The following is a 25,101-nucleotide window of genomic DNA, read 5'->3' on the forward strand; positions in this document are numbered from 1 at the left end:
TCAACTCACATAAAGAAAATATATATGCTACAACTGTTAATTGCAGTTAGTTAAGTTTTACTTAGCTGAAACAGTGACATTAAATATTCACATTTTATACAGCAATGCAGAATATATTTGGCCGAGTGATAAATTCAGCCTACAATTATCAAAATAATGTCCTCTTTTCACAGATTAGAGAACATAACACTTCCATAATTCTTGTCAGGGGGAAAAACACAAAATATTCAGAAAGAATTTGCAAAAGTAAATAAATTCCCATGATTTCTTAAGACCTTTATTGGTTACTTTTTCCAAACACGAGTATAAAACATATCCTCTCTGACCCACGTGAAAACAATAGTGCCAGAAACATGGTCCATTTAATTTACTGAATGACATGAAGCATTATCTGGGGGATTAAAAATCTGCTGCCTGACAAAAAAAGTACTCAAAAGATCTCCGTGTATTTCTGTGGCACAGGAGCTTAGTAAATCCGTGTGTTTCCTGCCACAACCCGGCTGCCTGCTTGCTGCACAGGTAGGTTTAATAGCCATTTTTTCCAAATGGATTTTCAGTATCAAAGTGATATATAAAGATAAACATCCCATCATCAATGTTAAGGTTCCTTGTAACTCCGCCAATGTCAATCTGTTTTTAAAAAAATCTATATAACCTATAACAGTCAATATAGTCTCAAATAACATTCATAAGTGGTCTAATATTTAAAATCTATATTCTTTAAGTGCTATGTTTGAGAAGAAAAAAAAACTTTAGAGAACACAGATGACAAACGAACTATTAAAGCATTTTTTTTTTGGTTAAGAGATGCGGTCTGAGAAGTCTACGACTTTACAGGAAAAAGTAAGAGAAGTAATTATTACACTTTTGTCTAATGGAAATACAACAGAGGCAAAGCATCAGTTACTTCAATGGGACTCCAGTGCACACTGCAAGCTTAACACTCACACTGCAAGCTTAAATCAACTGAGGCACAGTTATCTGTGACAAACTGCCAAGAAAAAAAAAAAAAGAAATACTGGTTTAAATCATTAAGCAATAGCGATGTTTTTTTCCCATACAAAAAGCAAAGAGATGTCAAGTTACCTACATAGTGATCATCTCAATGAACACCACTTGAGTAACATACATTAGTTCAAGGCTATATTGATAATTATCATAAATTAAAAAAGTATAAAACAATTAAAAAGTCCCCCCCCCCAAATACAAGAGCATAAAATGTATGTACAGAGCAAGAATTTATTTCCTCTTTCATAGTTTCTGCAAACAGGAACCAACTATGATAACACTTTGTCTACGGTAAAGTTTTTATCGTACCCTCCAGTAACTCTGCTTCCATTAATCCAAGACAAGAATCCAGCAGTCACAAAAGCAGGTCCCGCTGTAACAGACACAGTTCGGAACCTACTGTGCACGACCGTTTCAAAATATCACACCTATTCCCTCACAAAAAGGTTAATCCAAACAGCTCTTTCTAGATCTCTCCAAACACATTTACTGATTTAGATCACTGAAAAACTAAAAGTTCAGGGCTAACCTTAGATCTTATTGCTCTTTGACTATACTCTTTTTATAAAATAATAAATACTGTTCTAGAATTCTTCAAAATGTTATAAAGACTGCAGGTAAATTTACTTAAAACGCTTCTTTTGAAATACAGGAAGTCAAACTGTCTTCAGAACTTCAAAAAAGTAGCACGACCTTAATGTAAGTGAACATGCTGCCTTTCTGTCACTTGATAATTTCCTGTATATATGACTGGGATATTCAAAACAGAGGAAAAATATAGTAAGCAAGACAACTCTAAAATAAGAGTGTAGAAAAAGGCCTATTGTAAAATATGGCAGTAAGCGATCAAAAATCTTATTGATAAAGGCACCGTTTCCTTAAAAATCAAGCTTGAAGTTATTTTACTTTTAACCACATAGCATCTGCAATACTAATAAAACCACTTGCTTACTGTCCCAGTAAAGGATTTCTTAGAAATCATTTGAGGAAAATAACCTATGTTGCATTCAAGCAATTTTTTAGCTAATTTAATCTCCAAATTAAAATCAGAGTTTAGATTGCACTAGCGAATTGTACCACCATATGCAGACCAGAATGTTGTATGGTTTACTTATCAGCACAAGGACGTGACTGGAAACTATTTGTTGAGAAATTAACTTTATATGAAGAGTGATATGCTTTCTTAAAAAATGCAAGGTTAATACCTTTTTTAAAAAAACAGGCAAGAGAAGGCGACTCTTCAATGTCTAGTGACATTATTACCCAGATCACAAACATCTTAGTCATCACAGTACCTCAATGTCTTACGTGCAAAGCAAAGTATTTGCCAGTTAACAGAGATGTTCGGAAGGAAACTGACTAGGGAGCTTGAAGAGCGCAGGAATCAAACATCTACAGCAGCGTTACTTTGGCAAACTGGGCTCCTCGCTGGAACTGGGAGAGACAACTGGCACCACTTCTTTGGTGGCAGGCCACTGGTTCTACCACGCAAAGAGAAAGCAGTTCACTCCTTGCTCCATGTTGAGGACACAGACTTCCACCTTCCTACTTCATGGCGAGTAAACAGGCAGCGCTAGGAAGACAGGGATACAGGGATCGCATTCACAATTCAGCATAAATAAGCATATGCACGCATTTCCCAGCTTTTTGGAGAACCTTACACAAACATATCATTATGTGCTTTTAATCACTGTGGTCATGAATTCTGGAGGAGATAAAATTTTCCCAAAGGTTAGTACTTACTGAAGATGGGTAGCTGTCTGTCACTAATCCTCTGAGCCAGACAGAGTTCGCCTGACACTCTGTGGGGGTTCCCACGCATCGCTGTCATCGCTGTCATCGTCGTCGTCATTGTCGTCGTTATCATCTTCACCACGAATAACTTCACCCTGCTCCTCAGCTGCCATCTCACTTTCCTCTTGTGACTCCTCCCCTTCCGCCAGCTCCCCATTCTCTGCCCCCCCGTCGAAAGGGTCCATTCCTAGGTCCTCCCTCCGTTTGATCTCGGCAAACCAGTCCCTCACCTGCTCGTAACCCATATTTGTCTTTGCCACCAGCTCGTCCAAATCCTGTTCATTCAGGAACTTATGCTTTAGGTAATACTCCTTCAGAATCTCCTTTCCAGTCTTGAATTTGATGGGAGGTGATGACTTCCCCAATCCTGAGGCCCTTTTGGCCCTCCTGCTCCGGGACCTACTCCAACCACGGTTCCGATTCCGGCCCCTTCCCCGCTTCCTGTGTCCGCTTCCATTCATGGGCTCAACATTCCCACTTTGGTAGTAATAGTACCACTTGAGGTTACCGTTCTTCCAAGCATACCGGCTGTCCCCGAACCAGTTCACAATGTAGGTCCGGGGCAGCCCACTCTCCTCTGCCAGCTTGTCATATTCCTCAGCTGTGGGCCACTGTGTACGAACGAAGGCATTTTTCAGGATGTGAAGCTGCTCAGGTGTCTTCTTCCCAATTTTATCCTTGCCCCACCGTCGACTACTGGGCGGCGTCTGGCTTCCTGACTTCGGTGAAGGGAGGCTGGTAACAGCTTCGGCATCAGCCTGCTCCTTCTTCTGGTCTGTTGAGTCTGCTGGAGCTTTCCTCTTCTCTGTGAACCAGGCATTGATCTCCCGCCTGGTCAGCTTGGTTTCGCTCCTCAGTCTGCTCAGCTCCTCATCATTGGGCGTGCTGCATTTCTGGTAGCTCTCCTCCAACACCAACAGCTGCTCCGGAGTCTTCTCTTTAAACTTCTGCAGGGTAAAGTCAGGAAAAGGGTTCCATGACTTGTTACGCGTCTCTTTCTCCTTGACCGGTCCTGATGTAGGGGACTCTGTGGTTTCATCACTAGAGTCGATCACAATGGTGGCATTGTTGTTGGCACTGTTGGTGTTCTCATTGAAGACGATGACGTGGTTGTTCTTAGAGTTGCGCTGATTGTAGCGCGTATCACTGAACCACTTCTTTATCTCACCCTTGGTGAGATTCGTCAGCTTCATCAGCCGGGATATCTCCGCATCACTGGCAAAGTGGTTTTTTAGGTAGCTGGCCTTCAGCTCTGCAAGCTGCTCTTTGGATTTCTTGGGCCGCATTCCAAAATGATCAGCAGTAAGTGCCGAGTTCTCCTGAGGGGTCAGGGAAGGTGGCTGGACAGTGGTGGCCCTCTTTGTTTCCACGGTAGCTGGGGTCGCCTGGATGGTAGCCGGCTTGGGCAACTGCGTCTGGCTGGGAACACCAGCCACAGTCAACGTGATCGGTGTAGTCACAGGCAAGTTGCCAGCACTGCCTACCTGTGTCAAGACAAGACCAGGCTGCCCAACTATCTGGCAAGTCTGCAGGATGGACTGCAGGCCATTGTGTGTGGAGGACAGATGGGCTGGAATAACCGTTATGGTCTGGGGTACCGTGTGCACAGTGCCATTGAACTGCTTCCTCCGGGCTTCTTCCACCTCCTCTGGGGTCCAGCTCACTCCGTGCTTCAGACGCTGGGCAGAGAACCAGATCTTGATCTGCTCCTCTGCATACTTTGTTTGGGCAGCCAAAGTCATGATTTCTGAAACCGTTGGATATGGGAACTTGTTGTAAGTGTTGACCAGTAAGGGATTGGTGTCCATGGTGCTGTTGTACGCTGGAATACTGCTGACTGGTATCAAGAGCTGGGTCTGGGCATTCTGCTGGGCCTGCAGGGCAGACAGAACTTGGGCCAGGCCAGCGGGCAGAACCGTGGCAGAGCTGATGATGGTTTTCTTTGGTTCAGGCAGAATGGTATTAGGATTGGTGATGACAACACTGGGCTTGACGGCCTCAACTGGCAGTGGGGTAAGTGCTTCTATGGGGTTGGAGACGACTCCCTCCTTAGGCTCCTGCTCCCCTTCGCTCTCCCCCCTCGCTCCATTCTCGTCGGCACCCTTGTGAGGGACGGCAATCCTCTTGGGTTCACCTTTGCTCTTCATCTTCATGATTGGGGTCTTGCTCAACGAGATGCCAGTGATGGCCGCGTCCTCGGCCTCCTCGCTCTCTGGGTGCACAGACGCCAAGTCGGCAAGCCCCGGCTCAGAGGCAGTGTGGGTGCTGCGCTTCGCAGTGCTCCGGGCGAAGCCATCTTCCCCAAGGTGCCGCACGCTGTGCTCTGCAGACAGAGCATGTATTTCAGTTAGACATTTTCACTCCACATGAACATGCAACCACAGCGGGACGACGTGACCTATACCATTAACATTACTGGGGCGAGTCCCAGCTTAAGCCAGGTATTTAATCAATAAACTTAGGCTGCTTTTACATTAATGGGCCCATTGATCAGCTAAACATGTAAACATAATGTGTATACAATCTTATGTCCAAAGATTGTGAGCGAAAACAGCAGATGATATGTTATTCTCACCTGGATCAGATTTAACAGGGGCTGCACTGCCCTCCACAGCCACCTCCGTTACACTGTCAGGACCTTCCCTCTTGTCCGTGGTCTCCACGTCTGGGTCCTGCTCTGCTGTATCCAAGGGAACGACCATGCAAGGTGTTGTGGACTTCCTTCGACTTGCCATCTTATCAAGAGCATCCAAAGGAGGCCTTCAAAAAATTTTTTTTTTTTTTTAAAGTGAAATGTTCCTCAGAATCCTTGCTTGGTCTTCCTCAGAGACAGATCATTTTCACACGTCCAGGGAAATCCCAACACTGAAGCTGCATCCTGCAAAACAGAGGTCACCCTCCCCTCAAGAACCATTCACGCTTATTTACCAATTGACGTAAACAATACCTATGATACTGCGATCTACCGCAACGCTTTAACAATGAACACAGATTACAGACCGGGAATGAATACACATCCTCGGTAACTGGGCTACACACTACATCATAATAAATACACGTGTCTGCTCAGGTAAGTGTTCCGCATCTCGTATGCTGAAGAAAACCTTAACTAAAAACGAGAATGTGTCCAAAGAAAATGCGAACGATGGTCGATCAAGTTGTAATTATAGACTGAAAACGACTAAACATGGATGTCTTGCAATAAGTATCTCTGCGAAAACTTATTAGAGGAATGACTGCCGAGACATTTTCTCAGCAGACACCTGAAACAAACACTGAGCCGATGCGGAGGTGAAAACGGGAGCAGAAAACGGCGCGTACATTGCCGTTATGATCAGATATTTAAGAGATGTGAATGTATATATTTGAAAAGTCTTGTAAACATATTGAGCTGCGTACTAACGCTGCCTGTGGGATATTTGGTGTCCGTTCTGGGAAGGAGGGGGAAGCAAAAGAAAATGAAAGTGAGGCACTCTTTCGTTTTTCTGCGTGCTAACAGGGGATTTTGACGAGTGGAAACAGAGATTTATTGTTCTTGAGACAATAAAAACGGCAGAGTCCGCTGAGCCAACTTACCAGAAGAGGAGCTTGTGTGCGCCGGGGCCGTCCGCATCCACTGCCTCCCGCTGGTGCCCCGTCTTCCGCTCTCGGCCCACGGTGCCAGTCGCCTCCCCTCCGTCTTCCCAGCCTAGGTTAATCAGGCTGCAGCGCTTTCGTTAGGCGAGCTCCGGAGGGCGGCGAAGGGGGGACCGAAGCCAATGCGCGGCTGTGGCCAGCAGATATACAAAAAAGAAACACTTGGGCCCCCCCGCCAACTACGCAGCTTTGGGTATTTCAGCAAAAAAAAACTGGCAAAATCGGTCCAAGTTAACACGGCTCTGTTGAATGATGGATTATTAAAATATATTTCAAATTTTTATTACAGTAAACAACAGTTGCTCTTAATTTAATGGCAGTGTTTTTAATGACCGGGCGTAACCATCGATTAAGTGCGCGCCTGCGTCATCACTAGGCGACAAACTCGTATGAGCAAAAACGTGGGAGCACCTTGGGAAGACATCACGGTGATAGTTCGGGTGGTCTGCTGTTTTCATGCCCGGTACATCATAGGTCTGAGAATAGTAAACGTTATTCATTGGCACTTTTAGATACGTTAAATCTGTCTAACATGTGGTTTAGGTCACATATCTTAATTCATTAGAGTTTTTCAAACAGTACAAACAAGCATAGTGTCTTGCAGAGTTCTCGGGACCGCTCGACCTGATCTCGGCCTTGTTTCCGTCTGGAGCCCATTTTGTCTTGATATTGGCTATAACTGTGGAAATATTACAAAACACATTATCCGAATCGATATGCATATACACTTCTTTCCCCTCACTAAGCGGAAATGAATTTTCCTGCGCTGTCCTCTTGTAGCAAATATACTTAAGATGAACTGCATCTCCCAGCTGCCCCGGCGGTATAAAACTATTGGACAGCTTCAGAAGGCGCAGGGGCTGCTGGGAAGAGATACTGAGCAAGCGGGTCATTTAAAAATGAACATGAAAGATTTCGGGATGAGAGTCACTAAGCTAAACTGGTAAGATTTGTAAATTATACTATTCTGTACTATACTTACACTATACAAATTTTTCTTTATACCCTACACAGAAAGTATTTTTTAATTGTTTTTTCACCCACGTCCAGGTCAGGACACTGTGGATATCCTCTTTTATTTACTGTGGAAAAAAAGGGAAGGAAAAGAAATGCCTGCACATTTACAATAAACAGATCCATGTTCCAGGACATATGAAATGAATCAAGAACAAATGCAAAAATCATTATTCACTTTGTACTGTTAACTGTACCAATAAATGACTTAACATTTTACTGACAAAATGACCTATGCAGGTCTGGGGTTTGTCTTAACATTTGACTGTATTGAGGACGGCTCAGCAGCACAATGGGTATCAGTGTTGCCTGGGTTGTTGGGTTGAATCCCACCCACTCTCTGCCTCTGTTTATTGGGGTGGTGTGTGACTCAGTGGGTTAAGGCATTATGCTTGTGTGAGTCACCAGTCCAAATGGCAGCTAGCAGAGTGACATCACCGTCGGGCCATTTGAGCAAGGCCCTTAACCCCTTAATTGCTGTAGGGACTCTCTGACCGCAGTTTCAACTGTACATTGTTTTGGGTAAAAGAGTCTGGTAAAATTGTAATTCTGTGTGAAGTTTGCACATTTTCCCTTTGTTGTGTGGCATGCAGTAAAGTTAACAGGTGTGTCTAAGTTACCTGTGACTGATAGTGTGCCTGTATATATGTTTCCTCTTAATGGACGGGCATCTGTCCTATCCAGTGTAACCACTGCCTTACGCTCTATGCCAGTGATTCCCAAACCAGTCCTTGGGGACCCGCAGACGGCCCACACATCTGCTGTCTCCTGACTCCCAGGGAACTGGGAGACAGCAAAAATATGGGCCGTCTTGGAGTCCAAGGACTAGTTTGAGAAGCACTGCCCTGTACTCCCTGGAATAGGGTCTACCTTATACCCCAACCACCACCCCTCCCCTGCTCCAACCTCGACCAGGATAAGCAGTTGCATGATCGATGACTCTGCTGTTAAAACACAGTGTCCAAGACTTGGCATCTAGAGGGAGTTACGGGTTAGAGATTACAGAAAAGTTCCAGATATGCTGGAGTCAGTGTGTAATATTACCTTAAATGTATATTGAGCAGTAGTACAACAGTTATTAATCTTAGAAGGATAAAATCATCCAGTTACTTATCCAGGGCATAATATGTTTTATATAAGGAGAAAAAAGCAGCTCAGTCATGCCTAATGCAGTTACTGTAGCTGGCACGAAAACGGTGAGAGGAGCTGGGCTGAGGACTTACAGCAGATGACTGAACACCAACCTGTAGGAGAGCAGTCGGGTCATAAGCCCTCTGGCTGCTGAATATGCTTTGTTAAGCCAGAAGTGCAGTTTCCCAGCTGGGAGACATTGTACTCCCTGGTTTCATGCACTAATACCTGGAGCGAATCCTAGAACAACAAGCAAGATACTTACAAACCAGAGCCAGATGAGCAAACAGCGGACGGTACTGGCTTTGGGATAATCCCGGACTTTGCAATGCTTGTTTATACATGTAGGCTGTTTGAACTGGACACTGGATAATGCTGCAGGAGTCAGATATGTTTCAGCACCAACATAAGTTTTTGTACAGCTGTAGAATTTTAAAAGCACCTTAAGCAAGTCTATTAAAGTGGCCAGTTACACAGATAATACATTTTTTAATTTACCATGGTCAGTTACCACCAGTGTGAGCTTTTCCAACTTGGTCTTTAGACCAGTTTTCATTCCTGGGGTCGCACAGAGGAGGTCAGCTGAGGCAGTCGCTCACCTCCATCCTGCAACCAAGCCGCCGACAGGATGGCTGCCCTCTACGAGCGTGAATGTGGGTTGCAGGGACACCTAACTAATACAACAAACTGGCAGTCGCTGCCTAGCTCTCTGCATCAGGATGGATGTGTGGGTTGTCCATGTCAGGCCCTCAGAGATGTCTACTCCATGGTACCTGTAGCTGCTAACTCTCTCCACTTGAGTCCCAAAAATCTTGAGAGTGCACTTCCTCTGCTGCTCCTTCCTGAAGTCCATGACCATCTTCTTGGTCTTGGAGGCATCCATGTCCAGGTTGTTAACTTAGCACCACAGAAACAGCTTCTCCACCTCACTTACATATATTTGCCATCTCATCTCCACTGGAGATCAGACCTACCATCACTATGTCATCCACAGATTTCACGACGGTGTTGGTGCTGTGCACGGTGACACAGTCATGTGTGTACAGGGAATAAAATAAAGGGTTCAGGACACAATCGCTATATCAAAACTCGGTTCATTCTTGACATAAACACGTGATCAATGACGTCCAAAGCTTCATTTGGGGCAGAATCATGTGACTGCTTTGGCTTTGTACTCACAAGGAAGCATGAATCCTGGACTGGGTGTGCTCATGTCGGTGGGGTGTCTGCGGTGCAAATCGACAATGAACAGTTTACAGACAGTTCAGGGAGGGGTCAGATATCTGTAGACACCAGCTACTTCTGCTTATGGAGGTCCAAGGCAGGCCTGACCTGTAGAAGCCGATTGTTCTCATGGTTTCCCTACTTCATCTCGACAAGCTGTTTTCAGTTACTTTCTTCATCTTACTTCCCCTATAATCATATGGCATCAGCACAGAAATGTCTAATATTGGTATCTGTAACAGTTCTAACTTCTTGGATCATGTCTGCACCTTTATCCGGTCCTTTTTGCAGATTAAGCAAAATCACATGTTAGTTCCTCATAAAATGCTTCTAATTTTAAAAGTGAAAAACCCATTACTTCAGCAAGCTTGCATTATTGCATTACATGTTAAGTATAATAACTATTCCAAAGCAGCAATTAATCATTACAATCATTGTAATTAAATCAACAGTGTCATTATGAATGTCTTTGGTAATTACTGATTGAAATTACAATTGTATTTGCATTGTCATTGATTTTTCTACCACATTAATTATATATGACATTAGAAATGCCTTTATTCTACTTACAGAAAAAAATACATCATACAGATGCAACAATATTTTGTCCATAGGTCAGGTGTTCAGTCTGTTCTCAGAAACTGCTGTATAATAACAGCACATCATCTATGCTGAGACCCCAAAATACTGTGTTCTGAGGACCCACTGAGATTCTGGTCCATGCAGCAATCTGTCCATCCACACCTCCTACAGCTTGCACTGCAATTTTTGCACCCCTGCCTCATCTGTCCCCTGTGTATCCGCATGTATTCTCAAAAGTAGGAAAAGCTGGAAATAAAAAGAGGAATCAACTTATGGAGAATAAATACTGTTTCTGAACATGAACCTTCACTCAAAATGTATGTTGGCCCAGTCCACAAGCATCTTCACATTCCTTTCATCTTTTTCATTTCAGTGATCACTTAAAACACTGAAACAAAATTACATAATGAAATGGAAGTGAGGGCCGTTGTAGGTATAAAAAATTGCTTAGCCGGGGGAGGGGGAACGCTCTGAGAAAAAAACTCAAACTTTCAAGATTAAAGTCATAACTTTGCAAGAAAAAAAACTTGAAATTACTTTACTTTCTTTTATTTAATAATAAAAAATATAATGATAAAATTCTGCCATAAGCTTTAGGTCTAATAATCAAACTGCACTCACAGTCAAAATGTATTTATATGGTTTTATTTTTTTAATTTGTTTTATATACAGCATACTGCAATGTTGGTTACCAAAGGCAATAGTCCCTTGATTTGAAGTAGGCCTATAAGAACTCAGAGCAAGGGCACTGAACTACAAACGCTATTGATCGTCGCTCGTCACTGTCGAAAAAACCCCCTCGCTAAGAAGCGTAATGAAAGTAACAGCAGCCAGGCAGCCAAAGCCACACAAAAGCAGCTTCAAACAGCTGCCGTAATTCTGTTTGCATGCTCAGCTTTCTTCCCTAAAAAACATTTGAGATCAAAAGAATATCAAGAGTTTTTTTTTCCTCAGAAATGTATTACTTTACTCTTGGAAATTTTGAGTTTTTTTGGAATAATACCCTCCTCCCCAAGCACAGTAATTTTTGTTGGACTTACAATGGCCCTAATAAGCTGTCGTAGTACGTGTGTGACAGTCTGTTTGGGATAGGAGTGAAAAATGAATAGCAAAAAATGCATAAATTACTATAAGAGCCTAATTGGATGTACAATTTATTCATTTATAGTTATAAACTCAGGCAACACATTTAGTGTTTCTAATGGCCTTTATTTATAAGACAAGTGATTTCAAAGATAAGACCTAAGCTGACTGATTAGGTACAGTCAAAGGTAGTGCCCACCAAGTTAAGGTCTGCTCCCCTTTGACCACCAGGTGTCGCTACTGTACACCACATAGTGAAGGTGTCGAGTAATGAACCCTTTTCTGACATGTTTGGAAAGGATGCTTTATTCCTTCAGAAAGCTTTTTTTCGACATCACTGCTGGACGGTTAGTGGAATGGGTTCACAGCAACACAACCAAAGGTGTTTATCTCTCCGTCAAACACCCACTAAACAAGGACACGTGACCTACCACTGGCAGGAACAGTATCTTCAGTGTAGTAAAATGGCCGCCATTTATAGTTTGCCACTGCTAGTGGATGATACCAAAGGGTGGCGTACCCTATTCCCCAAACACACAATAAAGATGCAAATAAATAACACCAAAAGAACTTTTTATTCCAGGGGTCACCAACATGGTGCCCGCGGGCACCAGGATGCCCCCAAGGACCACATGAGTCACCCGCGGACCTGTTCTAAAAATAGTGCAACTCACCAGTGAGGAGCATCTAAAATTACATTTTATCCTGTTGCTATTCTTCTTTAACACATTTGCATTTATATAGATTTGAAAATTACAATGTCTAAAAAAAGCATTTAAAACATGTTTCTTATACATGATGTTTAGGTGAGTTTAGGAGGGCATTTCAAACTGGTAGCCCTTCGTATGGCTCAGTACCCGTGAAGTAGCTCTAAGTTTCAAAAAGGTTGGTGACCCCTGTTTTAGACCATGTTTAGATTATCTAGGTTACACAGTAAATTACACAGTACAATAAGTTAATCAACAGCTCTTCCAAACACTCCTCTTAGACTTCACCATTGGTCTTTGCTAGGACCAGGGACGGATTATGGGTTGTGTGGGCCCCTGGGCAAAACGTTCGCGAGGGCCCCCCCCCCCACCACCAGCACCACCACCACAACCACCACAATTCAAGGGCCCTTGGCAGCCAAACGCCCTCCCTCCATGTTTCCATCAGAGGCCCTATAGGGTCAGGGGCCCTTGTAGGCAGAGGATCAAAGAATGTAGGCCCTCTAAAATAGACAAACGAAAATACATTGTTGATAAGCGTTGCACATTGTTTTGGGCTAGGGGCCCCATGGGCCCCCTGCACCCCAAGGGCCCCTGGGCAGCGGCCCCGCTGGCCCGGTCCATAATCCGTCCCTGGCTAGGACTATTAACAGAACACTGTGGGTTTGCCTTTCGTGCTCCGCATTGACATCATAGATTCTGGTGCCATAACTTTCAACCAATGAAATGTGGACAAAGGCCTCTTTGGTGGTATTTACTCTGTGTGTGTGTGTGTGTGTGTGTGTGTGTGTGTGATCCCGATATACCTTACTGTCATACCCTGAATGTGCCAATTCTTCTGTGTGCCACAACTGCTGTTAATACGGGGATTCCACAGAAGGTAAACGAGGGGGCGTGGCACACAGGAGGATCGGCACGATCGGGGCATGACACTGACCTTGTGGGGATCAAATGTCTCCACGACGTGATGAATACCCATTGTTTTGACCTTATGGGGACCAGTTAAACTCTGTTTTCTAAAAATCTGTGACTGCAATCAAAAAAACAAAAATGCAAAAACTTGTATTTTGTTTGGTTACTTATGGTTATGGTTAGGGCTGGGCAGGAGTTAAGGTTGTCAAAGTTAACAATAGCATTTTTCCCATAGAATTGAATGAGCGATCCCCACAAAGATATGAGTACAGGCACGTGTGTGTGTGTTACAGTGAGAAATAAAGAGATGGGGACAAGGAGAGACTAATGGTTACTATTTCTGATGAATCCAGTAACCCTAGAAATAGTACAAGTTGGTGAGTGACCCTCGAGCAAAGAGTAGATGGGCAAAGCAAATGAGGGGACTATCCAGGCAAAGCAATGCTGTCATTTCCAGCAGCGCTAAATCTAGTTTCTTGAATACTGCTTTTGTTCCTCATTCAAGATTAACTTGACTGAAAGTATGAGTCCATACTGAGCTATATTGAAAATTGCCACGTGTTTATGCTTCTTAATTCTCTGTGGTTTTCCTGTAGGGGAAGTGACCACATGAAACTTTCCATCGTTGGATAGCCTTTATATTACCAGGAACAATTTGATCATCTATTGAGTGAGATCGTTGAAATAAATCATATTAAATGTCATTCTTAAGACAACACTAATATTATTATAAAAGCTGAAGGGAAAACATTTTGCAGCTGTTTTTTAAAATTAACTAAAGGTAAGCAAACCACAGTACTGGCACACAAAGAGATTATTACTTTTGGTTATTGTTGTCATGCATAAGCTTGACCTCTGTTTTCTGCTTAGAATTTTCTCATGGTGATTTTGAATGTTTGTAACGATGAACTGAATGTCTGAAGCATTTTATTGATTGTGTGAAGTGTAAGTGGAACATAGAATGTCTTCAAAGAGTGGTTTGTGGATGGTGCTGCAGCAGCCCTCATGAGACCATCAGTGGACACACGTATGGACGCATGTAGCCTGTGCTTCCTACTTGTTATTGCTCTTTGCTTTTTCCTAATTTAATGTAACATTGAGATTTTTTTCTTTTGTGGAAGTGAAATTAACCGGGGGAGAGAGTAATGAGGAAGAATGTGTTTTTTTTTTCAAATTCGCACTCATATGCTTGTCTGGGTATAATACATAAATATTTATATCACGTTTTTACTCAAGTATGTGCAAAATGCTATTTCCCATTCCGTGCTGCAGACATCAGCCTGTACATTGATACTTATGCCAGGTACATGTTTGACCATGTGAATGTTATAACTGAAAAAGTATTTCATGGATCATATTTTTGCTTCATGAAAAAATTATATGGATGAAGATTTACTCCTGATTATATTTTCAGATTGCTCCAACAGTGAAGCAGAAGTGCTGTGTGGCAGCCAAGGAAGAAAATGGCAGCAATTTTATAGATTCTTTTCAAATATTGCATTAAATGAAGAAGCAATAAATCTATAAGGTATATATTAATCCTGTATCCCACCCGATACACTGCAGCGACAGTGAATTTTCCTGTCTAAATCATAAGCATTCATTGCAAGTGGTCCTTCGGATGCAGACTGTTTCTCTGGATCATGAATAATGAGTCCATCCCCTCAACCTATCCCGAACGTCCTCTGCAGCAGCGTATCCGACCACCCTACCTGCAGGATTATCAGACTGAGTTCAGCCAGCAACGTAAGCAAGATTGTCCAGTAAGTAACACCACGGTATTCTTTCCCAAGCCACACTTCCGCATCTCTATTATTAGAGGTTGATTAATATCCACGAAAGTGTGACCATAAGTCATTCTAACCTCTGGCATGGTGGCAGCAAGAAGACTCCTGAGCCACTCCAAGAGGCGAGAATAACAGTGATTAGAAACTAATAACATGGCAAACTGTGCACCAAATGAATGGTGTTTAACTGAGCATGAAATTTAATCTACATGCTATCCCTGGACAGAAGAGCAAGGTTAACAGTCTCCAATCAACACCCATACATTTACATGTTTGGCAGATGCTTTTGTCTAAAGCAATGTGGCAGGACAGTCCTTGGTGAATCTGAATAAAGTATCGAGTCAAAACATTGCAAGTGCGAGTCAAGTATCCAGTCATGTGCCCTCAAGTCAAAGTCAAATCCAAGTCTTTCCATAATTTTTGCTGTCGAGTTACTAGTTTAGACAAATTTGTGACTCAAGTCCAAGTCGAGTTGTGAGTCATGTAACTTGAGTCCCTACCTATGTGTGTGTTTTTTTTTTTTACCTTTAGTGATTAAAACTTGCTGCGGCAAAAACCCGCCACAGTATGTTCTAGGTTAAGTCCTTCATAAGCAGAGATAGGTTGAAAAGAGTCTCCATTCTGTCACAGTTGTCCTCATACCGCTTTTACATCCGTGTACATGCAGAGAGTGAGCCATCTTTCCAGCAAACTATCTCAGGAGACCTTGCATTCAGCCAAATGAAAATTCAGACTCCAGAGATTTAATATACATTAAAATTACTAAATTAGCATGATAAGATCCAGGGGGACTATAACCTCAACTCTACTTGGGTCATAGGGTCCAAATCTCAAGTCATTTGCCCTTAAGTCCAAGTCCTTCCATCAGTTTTGCGAAACTGGGAGGCATAATTTCTCTACATAGAAATAGAGGGATCTCCATGTCTTATAAAATTTGGGAGTAGAGGCCTTCATTGTATGTCTATTTTCTATTTTTTCCAATTTCATGAAAGGAAGGGGAACCAAAGTAATTTCCTCTATTCCACCGCCTCGTGTTGCACTGTTTCTGCAATGTCTGTACATTTTGCACATTTGCACTCTATGTAGTCCTGTGTCGATGTAGTGTTACACGTAGCACCATGGTCCTGGAGGAACGCTGTCTCATTTCACTATGTGCTGTATTACTGTATATGGTTGAACTGACCATAAAAGACGCTCGACTTGAGGGGGCAGTGGGAGACGTCCACCTGAGCAAAACAAGATGACGTTCCAAGGTGATAAATGCAACAAAATCATCTTTATATGAAGAAAGAACCATTCAGGATGGGAGGGTATCAAACAGTGCAGTAAAACAAAGGGTTGCATCACTAGTCCTAAGACTTCTGACCCAAAGACCTTGGACCAATATTCGTTCAGGGCTGGGCAGAACCAAAAGGTATGTGCAGGGTTGTGGGGGACAAGGGGGATTAGCATTGGGGTAGATTATGTAACTTTAGTCCAGTGGATGAAGGCGTCTGTTGACATAATAAAAACATAGCAGAGCTTACAAAAAGAGTAGAAATATATTTATTTAAGAGTAATGGATATTCATGTTTGCAGAGGGAATAAAAAAGTAAAATCAAGTTATCCATTATACAAATGGATAACTTTTTGTTGCATTAAGTAAAGCAGAATAGGTTTATACTGGAGAATAGAGTTGTGACGTTCGCGAACGAACCGATTCTTTTGAACGGCTCATAAACATGAACGATGGGAGCCGAGTCGCGGCTGGAGGGGAGCCGTTCTTTCTGTCGTTCTTTTTTTCCTATGCGTGTTTCACACAGATGCACACAAATTAGCTCCTCCGCGAGACAGAACAGTTATAGGGGGAGGGGCGCACCCAGCGCAGGGGTGCTACTGCCTAACAGCATGATGATAGTTGTGCACGCATCCTTCACTTCCACATTGTGTGGAAATGTTTGTAGTAAAAGCTGTTTTGCACAGAAATTCATTGCAGCCGGCTTTGTTTTTGATGTTTATTTGTGAGTAGGTATTGTATGAATAACATAAGTCAACGTAGCTTTACACATACACACACTTTGTACTAAAGGTAAATCCAAAATAGTGATGTCACTGTCTAAGCAGAGGGATGTTGTGCAACCATATGGAATATAGTCCACACATGACAAATGAGGTAATAATCAATATTTCAGAATAATTCAAACTCAGATATTGGTGTGTGATATCTGAGTTTTAATTACTTGACTACAAATCTCACCTCATCATTCCTCCCAGTGATTATTTCCAGGATAAACTGAGATGCCCCCAAGCTGGCTTCTTAAAACTGACTAAATATTTAAAAAGAGCCGTTCTTTTGAACGGTTCTTTGAAAGGAACGGATCGCCAAGATCCGGATCCCCTCAAAGAGCCATAAATCCCATCACTACTGGAGAACACAAAAGATCAAAAAATTCTACATGTATGTCTACACTGTGAAAAAAAATCCCGTTGTTTTTACAGAAAAAAGCTGGCAGCTGTGGTTACCAGAATTATTCTGTAAAAAATATTGTACACATGTAAACAACTTTACAGAAACATCTATAAATTGTACTGGATTTCAATGTAAAACAACTAAATTAACAGAAAGAAGATGTTGAATCTACAAATTAACTATGTAAAAGAACTACATCAGGCACCCAAAGAGCACCGAACCAATTATACACAGGAAACACGAGGTTGTCAGACGCTCAACTGTAAGTCGTTATACACGGTGGAAGATTTACGGATGCTAATTACACACGAGGATCGGACAGGGTACACATAAGACACAGGTAAACACACGCGACAATAAGGAAATATAACCATTAGCAATAACAACAACAATACAAGGGCTATTTAAAAATGCGCGGGGCATGCTGGGACATGAGCCCCGCCGGTGCTGCAGTATTTTTTATCACCTCAGTGGAAAAATACCTTCTTATCAACGGACCAGAGGTGTTGCCATGAGGTGAAGTTCTGACGGTAGCCCCAAGTGTACCGTCAAAAGCTGTCTGACAAACCAGAAATCCTGAGTTGTGTGGACTATTTCTTGTTGGTTCGTAACGCACGTAGCAAAAAGCAAGTGTTGATATATCATTTAAAGTTTTACTGTTTCTCATCTGTAAAGCACAGAATATTAATTTGTAAAATGTAACACGGGTATCTTTCAGTATAAACAAAGTTGACCTGATTAAAAAAATATTATTTTCACACCGTTATGGTGTAATTTTAACTGTATTGTACTGGTTTTTATATTGCAGTTTGTTTGCGTTTAAACTACAGTAATTTGTTAACTCTACCAAAAAAATATTTTTTTAAAGATATTTTTACTGAAAAATTAACAGTTGTTTTTTGTTAAGTATTTTACAAAATCTTAATGTCAAATATACGCTGCTCTATTGTTTTTCCTTTTACAGTTTTTTTATGTCGTTATTTTACAGAATTTCTCAGTTAATTTCACGGACATTTTTTGCAGTGTATAATATTCCATTGATATACTATTTAAAGAGAAGTGACATTCGTAGCTGTAATGGACTGTTCGCTTCTGCTTGTCTGGGACTGCTGTGATGTGACTGGGGAAATAATAAGCTTATTATACAAGCAGGTTATCCGGTTAATGTGTTTATACAGGTGCTTCCTGAACCTCTCCTTAACAAAGACGTAAATGATGGGATTCAAGCAGGTGTGGGAGTAGGCTAGAGCCTCCGTCACCTGCAGGCTCAACTGAATGGCTTTGCTGGATTCACATGCTGTGTAGATACTGAGCACTTCTAGTGCCTGGAAGAATGATGCAATGTTGTAGGGGGTCCAGCAACAGAAAAACACCACAACCAACATAAGCACAAGGCGTATGGTCTTGTTGTTTGTTGAATTGTGACGGAGTATTTTTCTCAGGATCACTGAGTAGCAAAACACCATAATGAAAAATGGAATCAGAAGACTGGCAACATTCATTTTAAACAGGCCAAACACTCTCAGGGATGTTTCACTGAGATAACCAACTTCACACAACCTTGTGTTACTTTGTAGATGAACGTCAATGAGCGTTAACTCAGGAAATGAAGCCAAAAGTCCTACGATCCAGGTTATGACGATCATGATGACTCGATATTTGCGTGATATGGTCTTGAGGGACTTCGAGGCATGAACTACAGCCAGGTACTGGTCGATGCTCATGATCACGACGAAAAAGATGCTGCTGTTGAAGCCAATATAGTAGCTGCCCATGACGACTTTGCACATGACAGACCCAAAGACCCAGTCTGCTCTTGCATAGTGGGCCAGGAAGGGAAGGGTGATGAGCAGCAGAAGATCTGCCACGGCCAGGTTCAGGAGGCAGATGTCAGTGATACGCAGCTGCTTCACTGACATCAGCATGATCCACAAGACGAGGCCATTGCTGATCACCCCAAACACGAAGAGCAGGGAATAAAACACAGGCAGGAACACAGCGCTGTGTCTCTCATACTTGCATGGTCCAAAAGCCTCAAAGTCATAGTCATAGATGTATTCATGGGTGGTATATTCTTCAGTGGAATAGTGGTCACTGTAAAATACAATACAAATTAATTAAGAAATTCAGTACAAATAAATCTAATTAGAAGCAAAGAAATAAAATTTAAATTGTCTATCAATTTCATTAAATATTAACAGTAGATAAACAATGTTTTTACAAAACAGAATCACCTTACAATTTATTATCAAGCACTCAATAAGGAATAGAGCCACTCTTTGCCTTCAGAACAGTTTCATTCCTTCTTAGAGTGCTATCACATTTAACTATGTGTGGTGGGATACTAGACCAGTTAGACTAGACTGGTTGGCGACTCCACTCTGTTGCTTCACGTGGCCCCTGCCACTTTGTGGTTGAGATAATGTTGTTCCTAAATGCTTCCACTTTGCATTACCACTTACATTTGACCGTGGAATTTCTAGCAGGAAAGAAATTTCACGAACTGACTTATTGTAAAGGTGCCATCCTGACACACTTGAATTCACTGAGTTCTTCAGAATGATGAATTCTTTCACAAATGTTTGTTAACCAGACTGCATGACCTTCAGATTTTAACCAAACTGGTCTCAATCGTTTGTGCTGCATTTGTGCTGGGTTATACCATTGACATTTTCATTTGTGCTGTTTTAGTTTCTGGGATATCAATGTTTCTTAACATGGTGACATCACTAGTACAAAGCTGGCCCCCCATTTGCGTCCGATTTCGACCAAACCAATCGCAATCGCTTGTACGGCGCTTGTGCTGGTTTGTGCCATTGAAATTGGCATTGGTGCTGCTTTAGTTTATGAGATACAAATGGTCATGTAACACCAGCGTTAAGTTAGCCCCCTATTTGCGTCCGATTTTGATCAAACTGGTCTCAACCATTTGTACTGCATTTATGCTTGTTTGTACCGTTGAAATTTTTGTTTGTGCTGTTTTCATTTCTGAGATATAAATGTTTCTTTACAGGGTGGCATCACCAGTGTGAAGTTAGCCCCCCATTCGTGTCTAATTTTGACCAAACTGGTCTCGATAGTTTGTGCCCTTTGAAAATGGCTATCAATCCCTGTCATTCGGCTCCTTCTCCCGTCCAGGAACTTATCCCCATGCTACATAGGACTCTTTAAGATTCTCCATCGAATCGACCCTGTGTCTTACCACATGTAGTTGCTAAGTCATTACCAGAGTGCCCCAGTGTCCCACGTCTTTCTTTTGAAGCCAGCCCGTTACAGCCCATTGCATCCTCCCACTGACCACCTGGTGCCCCTGCCTCTGTTAGTCATCGATGGTTCCTGAGCATGCACAGTCCATGACATGTCATCGATGGTTCCGCAGCATGCACAGTCCATGACATGTCATCGATGGTTCCTGAGCATGCACAGTCCATGACATGTCATCGATGGTTCCTCAGCATGCACAGTCCATGGCTGTTTGGATTCCTGGTGAGTGGCCGCCTACAGTACTCATTGACTGGGAGAGGTATGGTTCAGAAGAACAACGCTGACATCCTTTGGTCATTGTGAACCCCTCCTTGTCAACAGAATTTGACCAGCAGAACCTAGACTGACCAGCACCTCGACCATGTAGTCACCAAGGGCGTCAATCTTGACTGCCAGGGTTGCCTGTTGGTTGGGGGGAGGGGACTGGGAGGTCTCCTTCACTGGAGGAGTGACAGCTGCTGATCATCTTCACTCTCAGGATAGACCGGATAAACTTACGGAAACCTTAAAAGCCCCTAGCCAGAAACAAATTTCATGAGGCATAAAGCAACCCAACTGATAGGTGCCTCTTTCTAAGTAGATTTCATCAAAAATAGCTAAAGCTAATTTTGCTCGTGCTTCAGAATATTACTACCTGCCTACGTCCCTGATTGGTAACGAAAAAAGTTTTGGGGGGATTAAAACCCCTTATTTTATGTGGCTAAGTGCTTAAACCTTTATCACCAGTTCGTGCAAGCAGCAGCATGCAGCAAATATATTCTATATCTCATAAAGGAAAAGCATGTGCATTGTTGCCCATTTCATAATCACAATCTTGCATATAGACATTCAACATAGTGAAAATGAAAAAGGATGACTCATTTTGCTGTGTTTATGGCAGAATATATTGCCTGAATTTCCCATTTCTTCCTGGTCTTCTTATGAAATGTTTAAATACCTCATTTATGTAATCTGAAATAAATTGGTATTCGCTGGAAAACATGTTCTGTTATTTTGATGGAAAGTAACAATTGTGAATAGCAACTTTAATGACAACAAGAACGACCTTTATATTGACTTATTTCTTACACAATTTTCATTAACAATCATTCAAGCAGGAGTCTGTCCAAATGTTTTGATCACCATCAATCGCTGCTTGTATCCCCTTTATTGAAGAATGTTTATTCATTTAAGCACAACTTATACAAATTTATTTTTGCCTTTAAGGATTTAAATGCAAAGGTGGGTGATCCATCAAAACAAAGCCTTTTGGGCAACATGAAATGATAAAAACACAGGCTAATGCCATAAATTTCCAAAGTAATGTTGCACATCACATGACTTGAACAATATTCTTAAGAATATTCCAAGAATCGCTGGATTAAAAAACATTAGTTTTGTAGCATGACTTTTTTTTCAATACAACTGTAATGAAGTTTGACAAACAGTTGTACATACCTTCTCATACTCCCATTGGTAAAGTTGTTGATATCCATGGTGTAGATTCCCTGTAGAAATGTCCATAGACATATCAGGAAGGCAAACCAACTGTATTTCCCAGAAATAAATATACTGTAGCAAAACTTTGGTGATATCTACGTATTTTAGCATGGTGCATACTTTTGTGTATGCTGTAGAAGTCCATAGATAATAGTACTTAGTAAGAGCTTGCGGTGCATGCAAGCATTACTGATGGTATAGGAGGCACAGTCTGTACTGTGCTGTAATTAATCTTATCACGCCCTTCCCGTTGTTTTCTTCAGTTGGATATGACGCTTTATATATTTTGTATATATAAAGAAAAGAAAAGAAAGCAGGAAAGAAAAGTTAAAGGAAAACACTTTCATTTTAATTTTGAAATTTTGTCATTTTTACTGGAGGTAAGTATTCCTCAGTACCAGAGGCGGAGTCAGACATTTTATACACCCGGGGCTTAGCCCCAAAGGGTAGTATGCATGTGGGATTGGGGGGGGGGGGGGGTTGGGGTTAGAAATGACTGAAAAACATGCTGTGAAGTTGAAGATTTATTAGGCTGTGACTCTACTAACCTATCAGAAGCTTCTTAAGCTCAGAATGGAATCGTCGGGAGTTTTCTTATTAATTAAAGACACAATAAACTTAGTGTATATATACTCCTAAATTTGATGAAAGTGATAAAAAATAGACATCTCTCTCTCTCTCTCTATTCTGACATTTAACTAATTCAAAAGATATTTCAATATTTATTTATATAAAACAAAAAAGTTTACTCTAAATTGATGTTTAACAGTAAATTTTTTTTTATGTTTTTTCCCTAAAGTGTATGTAAATATTTGGTTTCAACTGTGAATATACTGCTGTGTATTGAAATTCCTCTTTTTTTGCATAGAAATATATTGAACAACATACAAAGCATAATATATAAAATAACATTTACCTGAGTTTTTTTCTGTGAAAGAAGCCCCTTATGTCCATTGTTGTGTACATCAGTACATAACTGAAACCGATTTAGAGTGCTTTATTTAGCCGTGGAGGGTAACAACTGAAAATATGAAATAAACACACATGTAATCTAACTCTCTAAAAAAACAGCATTGTTGTTCGGCTTTTCATTTCGCCATTTCATTTCGTCTTATTTACATTAGCTATTTGTACAGTACGAATGATTTGCTTTGGTACCTGGTCAAACTTAAGCTCTCCTCTGTCTGCCTGTCTGCACTTCTCCTACAGCAAATTCGCAGGCAGCAGCTTCTCCCCCCTCGCTCACATGCGTAAGTGCTGTGCTCAGTCGCCTAGTGCCTGAGCTCGGATCATACCAAAATTATGGGGAATTTACGACTGTGCGCTATGTGCTTCGAATATTGTGTGTAGTTTTTGTTTTATACAGTTGTAAGTCAAGCATCTAACTATGAAATAAATTACACTCCAAAAGACCCTGGGCTTCTGAAACAACAACCCGGGCTTAAGCCCAGTAAGCCACCCCCCCGCTCCGCCAATGCTCAGTACTAGTAAAAACGACTCACAAAAAGAAAATTACTGTTTTTATTCGCAGTCATTGCCAACCCCGCCCAATATACAGTGGAAAATATGTTAAATGTCTGCCTCTTATAAACACTGTCAACGAATCTCTCTCTTATTATTTCTTATTTATTTTACATGTATTTACGTTTAAGGAAATCCGAAGTGTGCCCCCCACCCAGAACTGTACACGGTCACGTCATTTTGTGTTATGTTAATCACAGATGTTACGGGGTTTTTTTTATTAGTTCAGTTAGTGGAGGTGAGCAAATAGAGAACGTAAAAGCTAAAAAGCGAAGAAAGCAGGACATAGACGGTTTTTTCAGACAGTAAGGAACTAGATGCCTAAATAAGTAACGTTAGCTTTGTCCCGCTCCGCGGGTCGCGGCATGCTCCGCGCTAGCTGCCCCCATCTTTCCGTTATTGTAAATATTTGTATTGTCCCCGACTTCTGCACGCGCCCTACCCGCTGTCTCACGTGAATGGTGCCCGCTCCTCGCGTCTCTCCGCCGTCTTGCAGACGTACTTACCGTGTGCAGAGCCCACTGTGTGTAATGTGACAACTCGTCTCACTTTGCTTGTTGGTGGGTTGTGAGGTGCGGCAAACTTCTGGCCGTGATTGTGGGTTGGACTAATGTGCTTTTAAGTGGTCTTCATGAAAGAAAACCCTGATTCTGCACGTAAAGTTTAATTTCTTGCTCGCCGGTCCGAACCTTAGATCTGCTGAGTGTCACAGTATATAAGGCAATATTTAACGTTTCCGTTAACTGGTATTAATTAACATTCGAAAGTGTTTTTATACACTTCCTTCCGTGCATAGCTAGCTGGACAGCATGAAGGCAGCATTATGGACTTCTGGAAAGCAAGCCAGTTACCTAAAACGCTTATAAAAACGCCACCAATAACTGAAAAATATCTTTATCTCCCTCTTTTTGCAGTTTTCCTTTAAATGTGAATTCAAATGGTCAATGTAGTCCTCAAAACTGAATGTTCTGAATGTGCAAATTTTAATATGTGAAGATTATAAAATTGTGGAAAACGCAGTTTTAATTTTTTTTGGGGGAGGGCTCACATTTGCCCCGCCCCACATATGTGCACCATAGTTTTGCCCAGGTTTTATTATTATTATGTCACACATATGGCTTACTCTGGTTTTCGTCCATTGTGTAGGTTATCATTCAGGGATATATTATGCTAATAAAAACTAGCTAGGCCTATTTATACAATGTCCAAACATAATGTTTTGACTTCACCAGCTTGAAGGGTGAAGTATCTGCTTTCAAACTGCTCCAATGTTTATGGTCATTTTGAATATTTACAATGATGATGTGGTTGGTACATGGCTTTATATGAAGAAAGAACCACTGAGGATGGGAGGGTATCAAACAGTGCAGTAAAACAAAGGGTTGTGTCTTACCACATGTAGTTGCTAAGTCATTACCAGAGTTCCCCAGTCCATGACATGTCATCAATGTACTAATCGCAATCGCTTTTACGGCACTTGTGCCGGTTTGTGCCATTGAAATTTTTGTTT

General features: G+C 41.7%; 2 protein-coding genes and 1 long non-coding RNA gene across 11 annotated transcripts; 1 reads left to right on the forward strand and 2 right to left on the reverse strand.

The window, feature by feature from the left end:
* Nucleotides 1-261: 261 nt before the first annotated feature.
* LOC111844631 (zinc fingers and homeoboxes protein 1) lies at nt 262-6,515 on the reverse strand. 2 transcript variants are annotated; one of them, XM_023813273.2, is made up of 4 exons: nt 6,379-6,515; nt 5,378-5,680; nt 2,752-5,125; nt 262-2,581 (listed from the first exon to the last, which is right to left on the reverse strand). In XM_023813273.2, exons 2-3 carry the CDS (start codon nt 5,535-5,537, stop codon nt 2,775-2,777), a joined length of 2,511 nt encoding a protein of 836 aa, XP_023669041.1. In that variant the 5' UTR covers nt 5,538-5,680; nt 6,379-6,515; the 3' UTR covers nt 262-2,581; nt 2,752-2,774. The 2 variants fall into 2 exon arrangements, with proteins under 2 accessions (XP_023669041.1, XP_023669050.1); XM_023813282.2 differs by having other exon boundaries at nt 5,378-5,562; nt 6,379-6,497.
* Nucleotides 5,661-8,261, forward strand: LOC111844659 (uncharacterized). Of its 2 annotated transcripts, XR_002838446.2 has the most exons (4): nt 5,661-5,872; nt 6,302-6,912; nt 7,219-7,381; nt 7,489-8,260. It is a non-coding gene; the product is annotated as an uncharacterized lncRNA (long non-coding RNA). The 2 variants fall into 2 exon arrangements; XR_002838445.2 differs by having other exon boundaries at nt 6,302-7,381; nt 7,489-8,261.
* An 8,597-nt stretch (nt 8,262-16,858) lies between these two features.
* Nucleotides 16,859-24,596, reverse strand: LOC111843573 (C-C chemokine receptor type 5-like). 7 transcript variants are annotated; one of them, XM_072716776.1, is made up of 5 exons: nt 24,098-24,596; nt 22,987-23,091; nt 22,191-22,345; nt 22,029-22,078; nt 16,859-19,421 (listed from the first exon to the last, which is right to left on the reverse strand). In XM_072716776.1, the coding sequence occupies exons 4-5, from the start codon at nt 22,064-22,066 to the stop codon at nt 18,377-18,379; spliced, it is 1,083 nt and encodes a 360-aa protein (XP_072572877.1). In that variant the 5' UTR covers nt 22,067-22,078; nt 22,191-22,345; nt 22,987-23,091; nt 24,098-24,596; the 3' UTR covers nt 16,859-18,376. The 7 variants fall into 7 exon arrangements, with proteins under 7 accessions (XP_072572877.1, XP_072572878.1, XP_023667023.2 ...); XM_072716777.1 differs by lacking the exon at nt 24,098-24,596 and adding an exon at nt 23,229-23,436; XM_023811255.2 differs by lacking the exon at nt 22,987-23,091.
* Between the last annotated feature and the right edge of the window lie 505 nt (nt 24,597-25,101).

Source organism: Paramormyrops kingsleyae, chromosome 9 (genome assembly GCF_048594095.1).
Source record: "Paramormyrops kingsleyae isolate MSU_618 chromosome 9, PKINGS_0.4, whole genome shotgun sequence".
In the NCBI taxonomy this organism is placed as follows: Eukaryota; Metazoa; Chordata; class Actinopteri; order Osteoglossiformes; family Mormyridae; genus Paramormyrops; species Paramormyrops kingsleyae.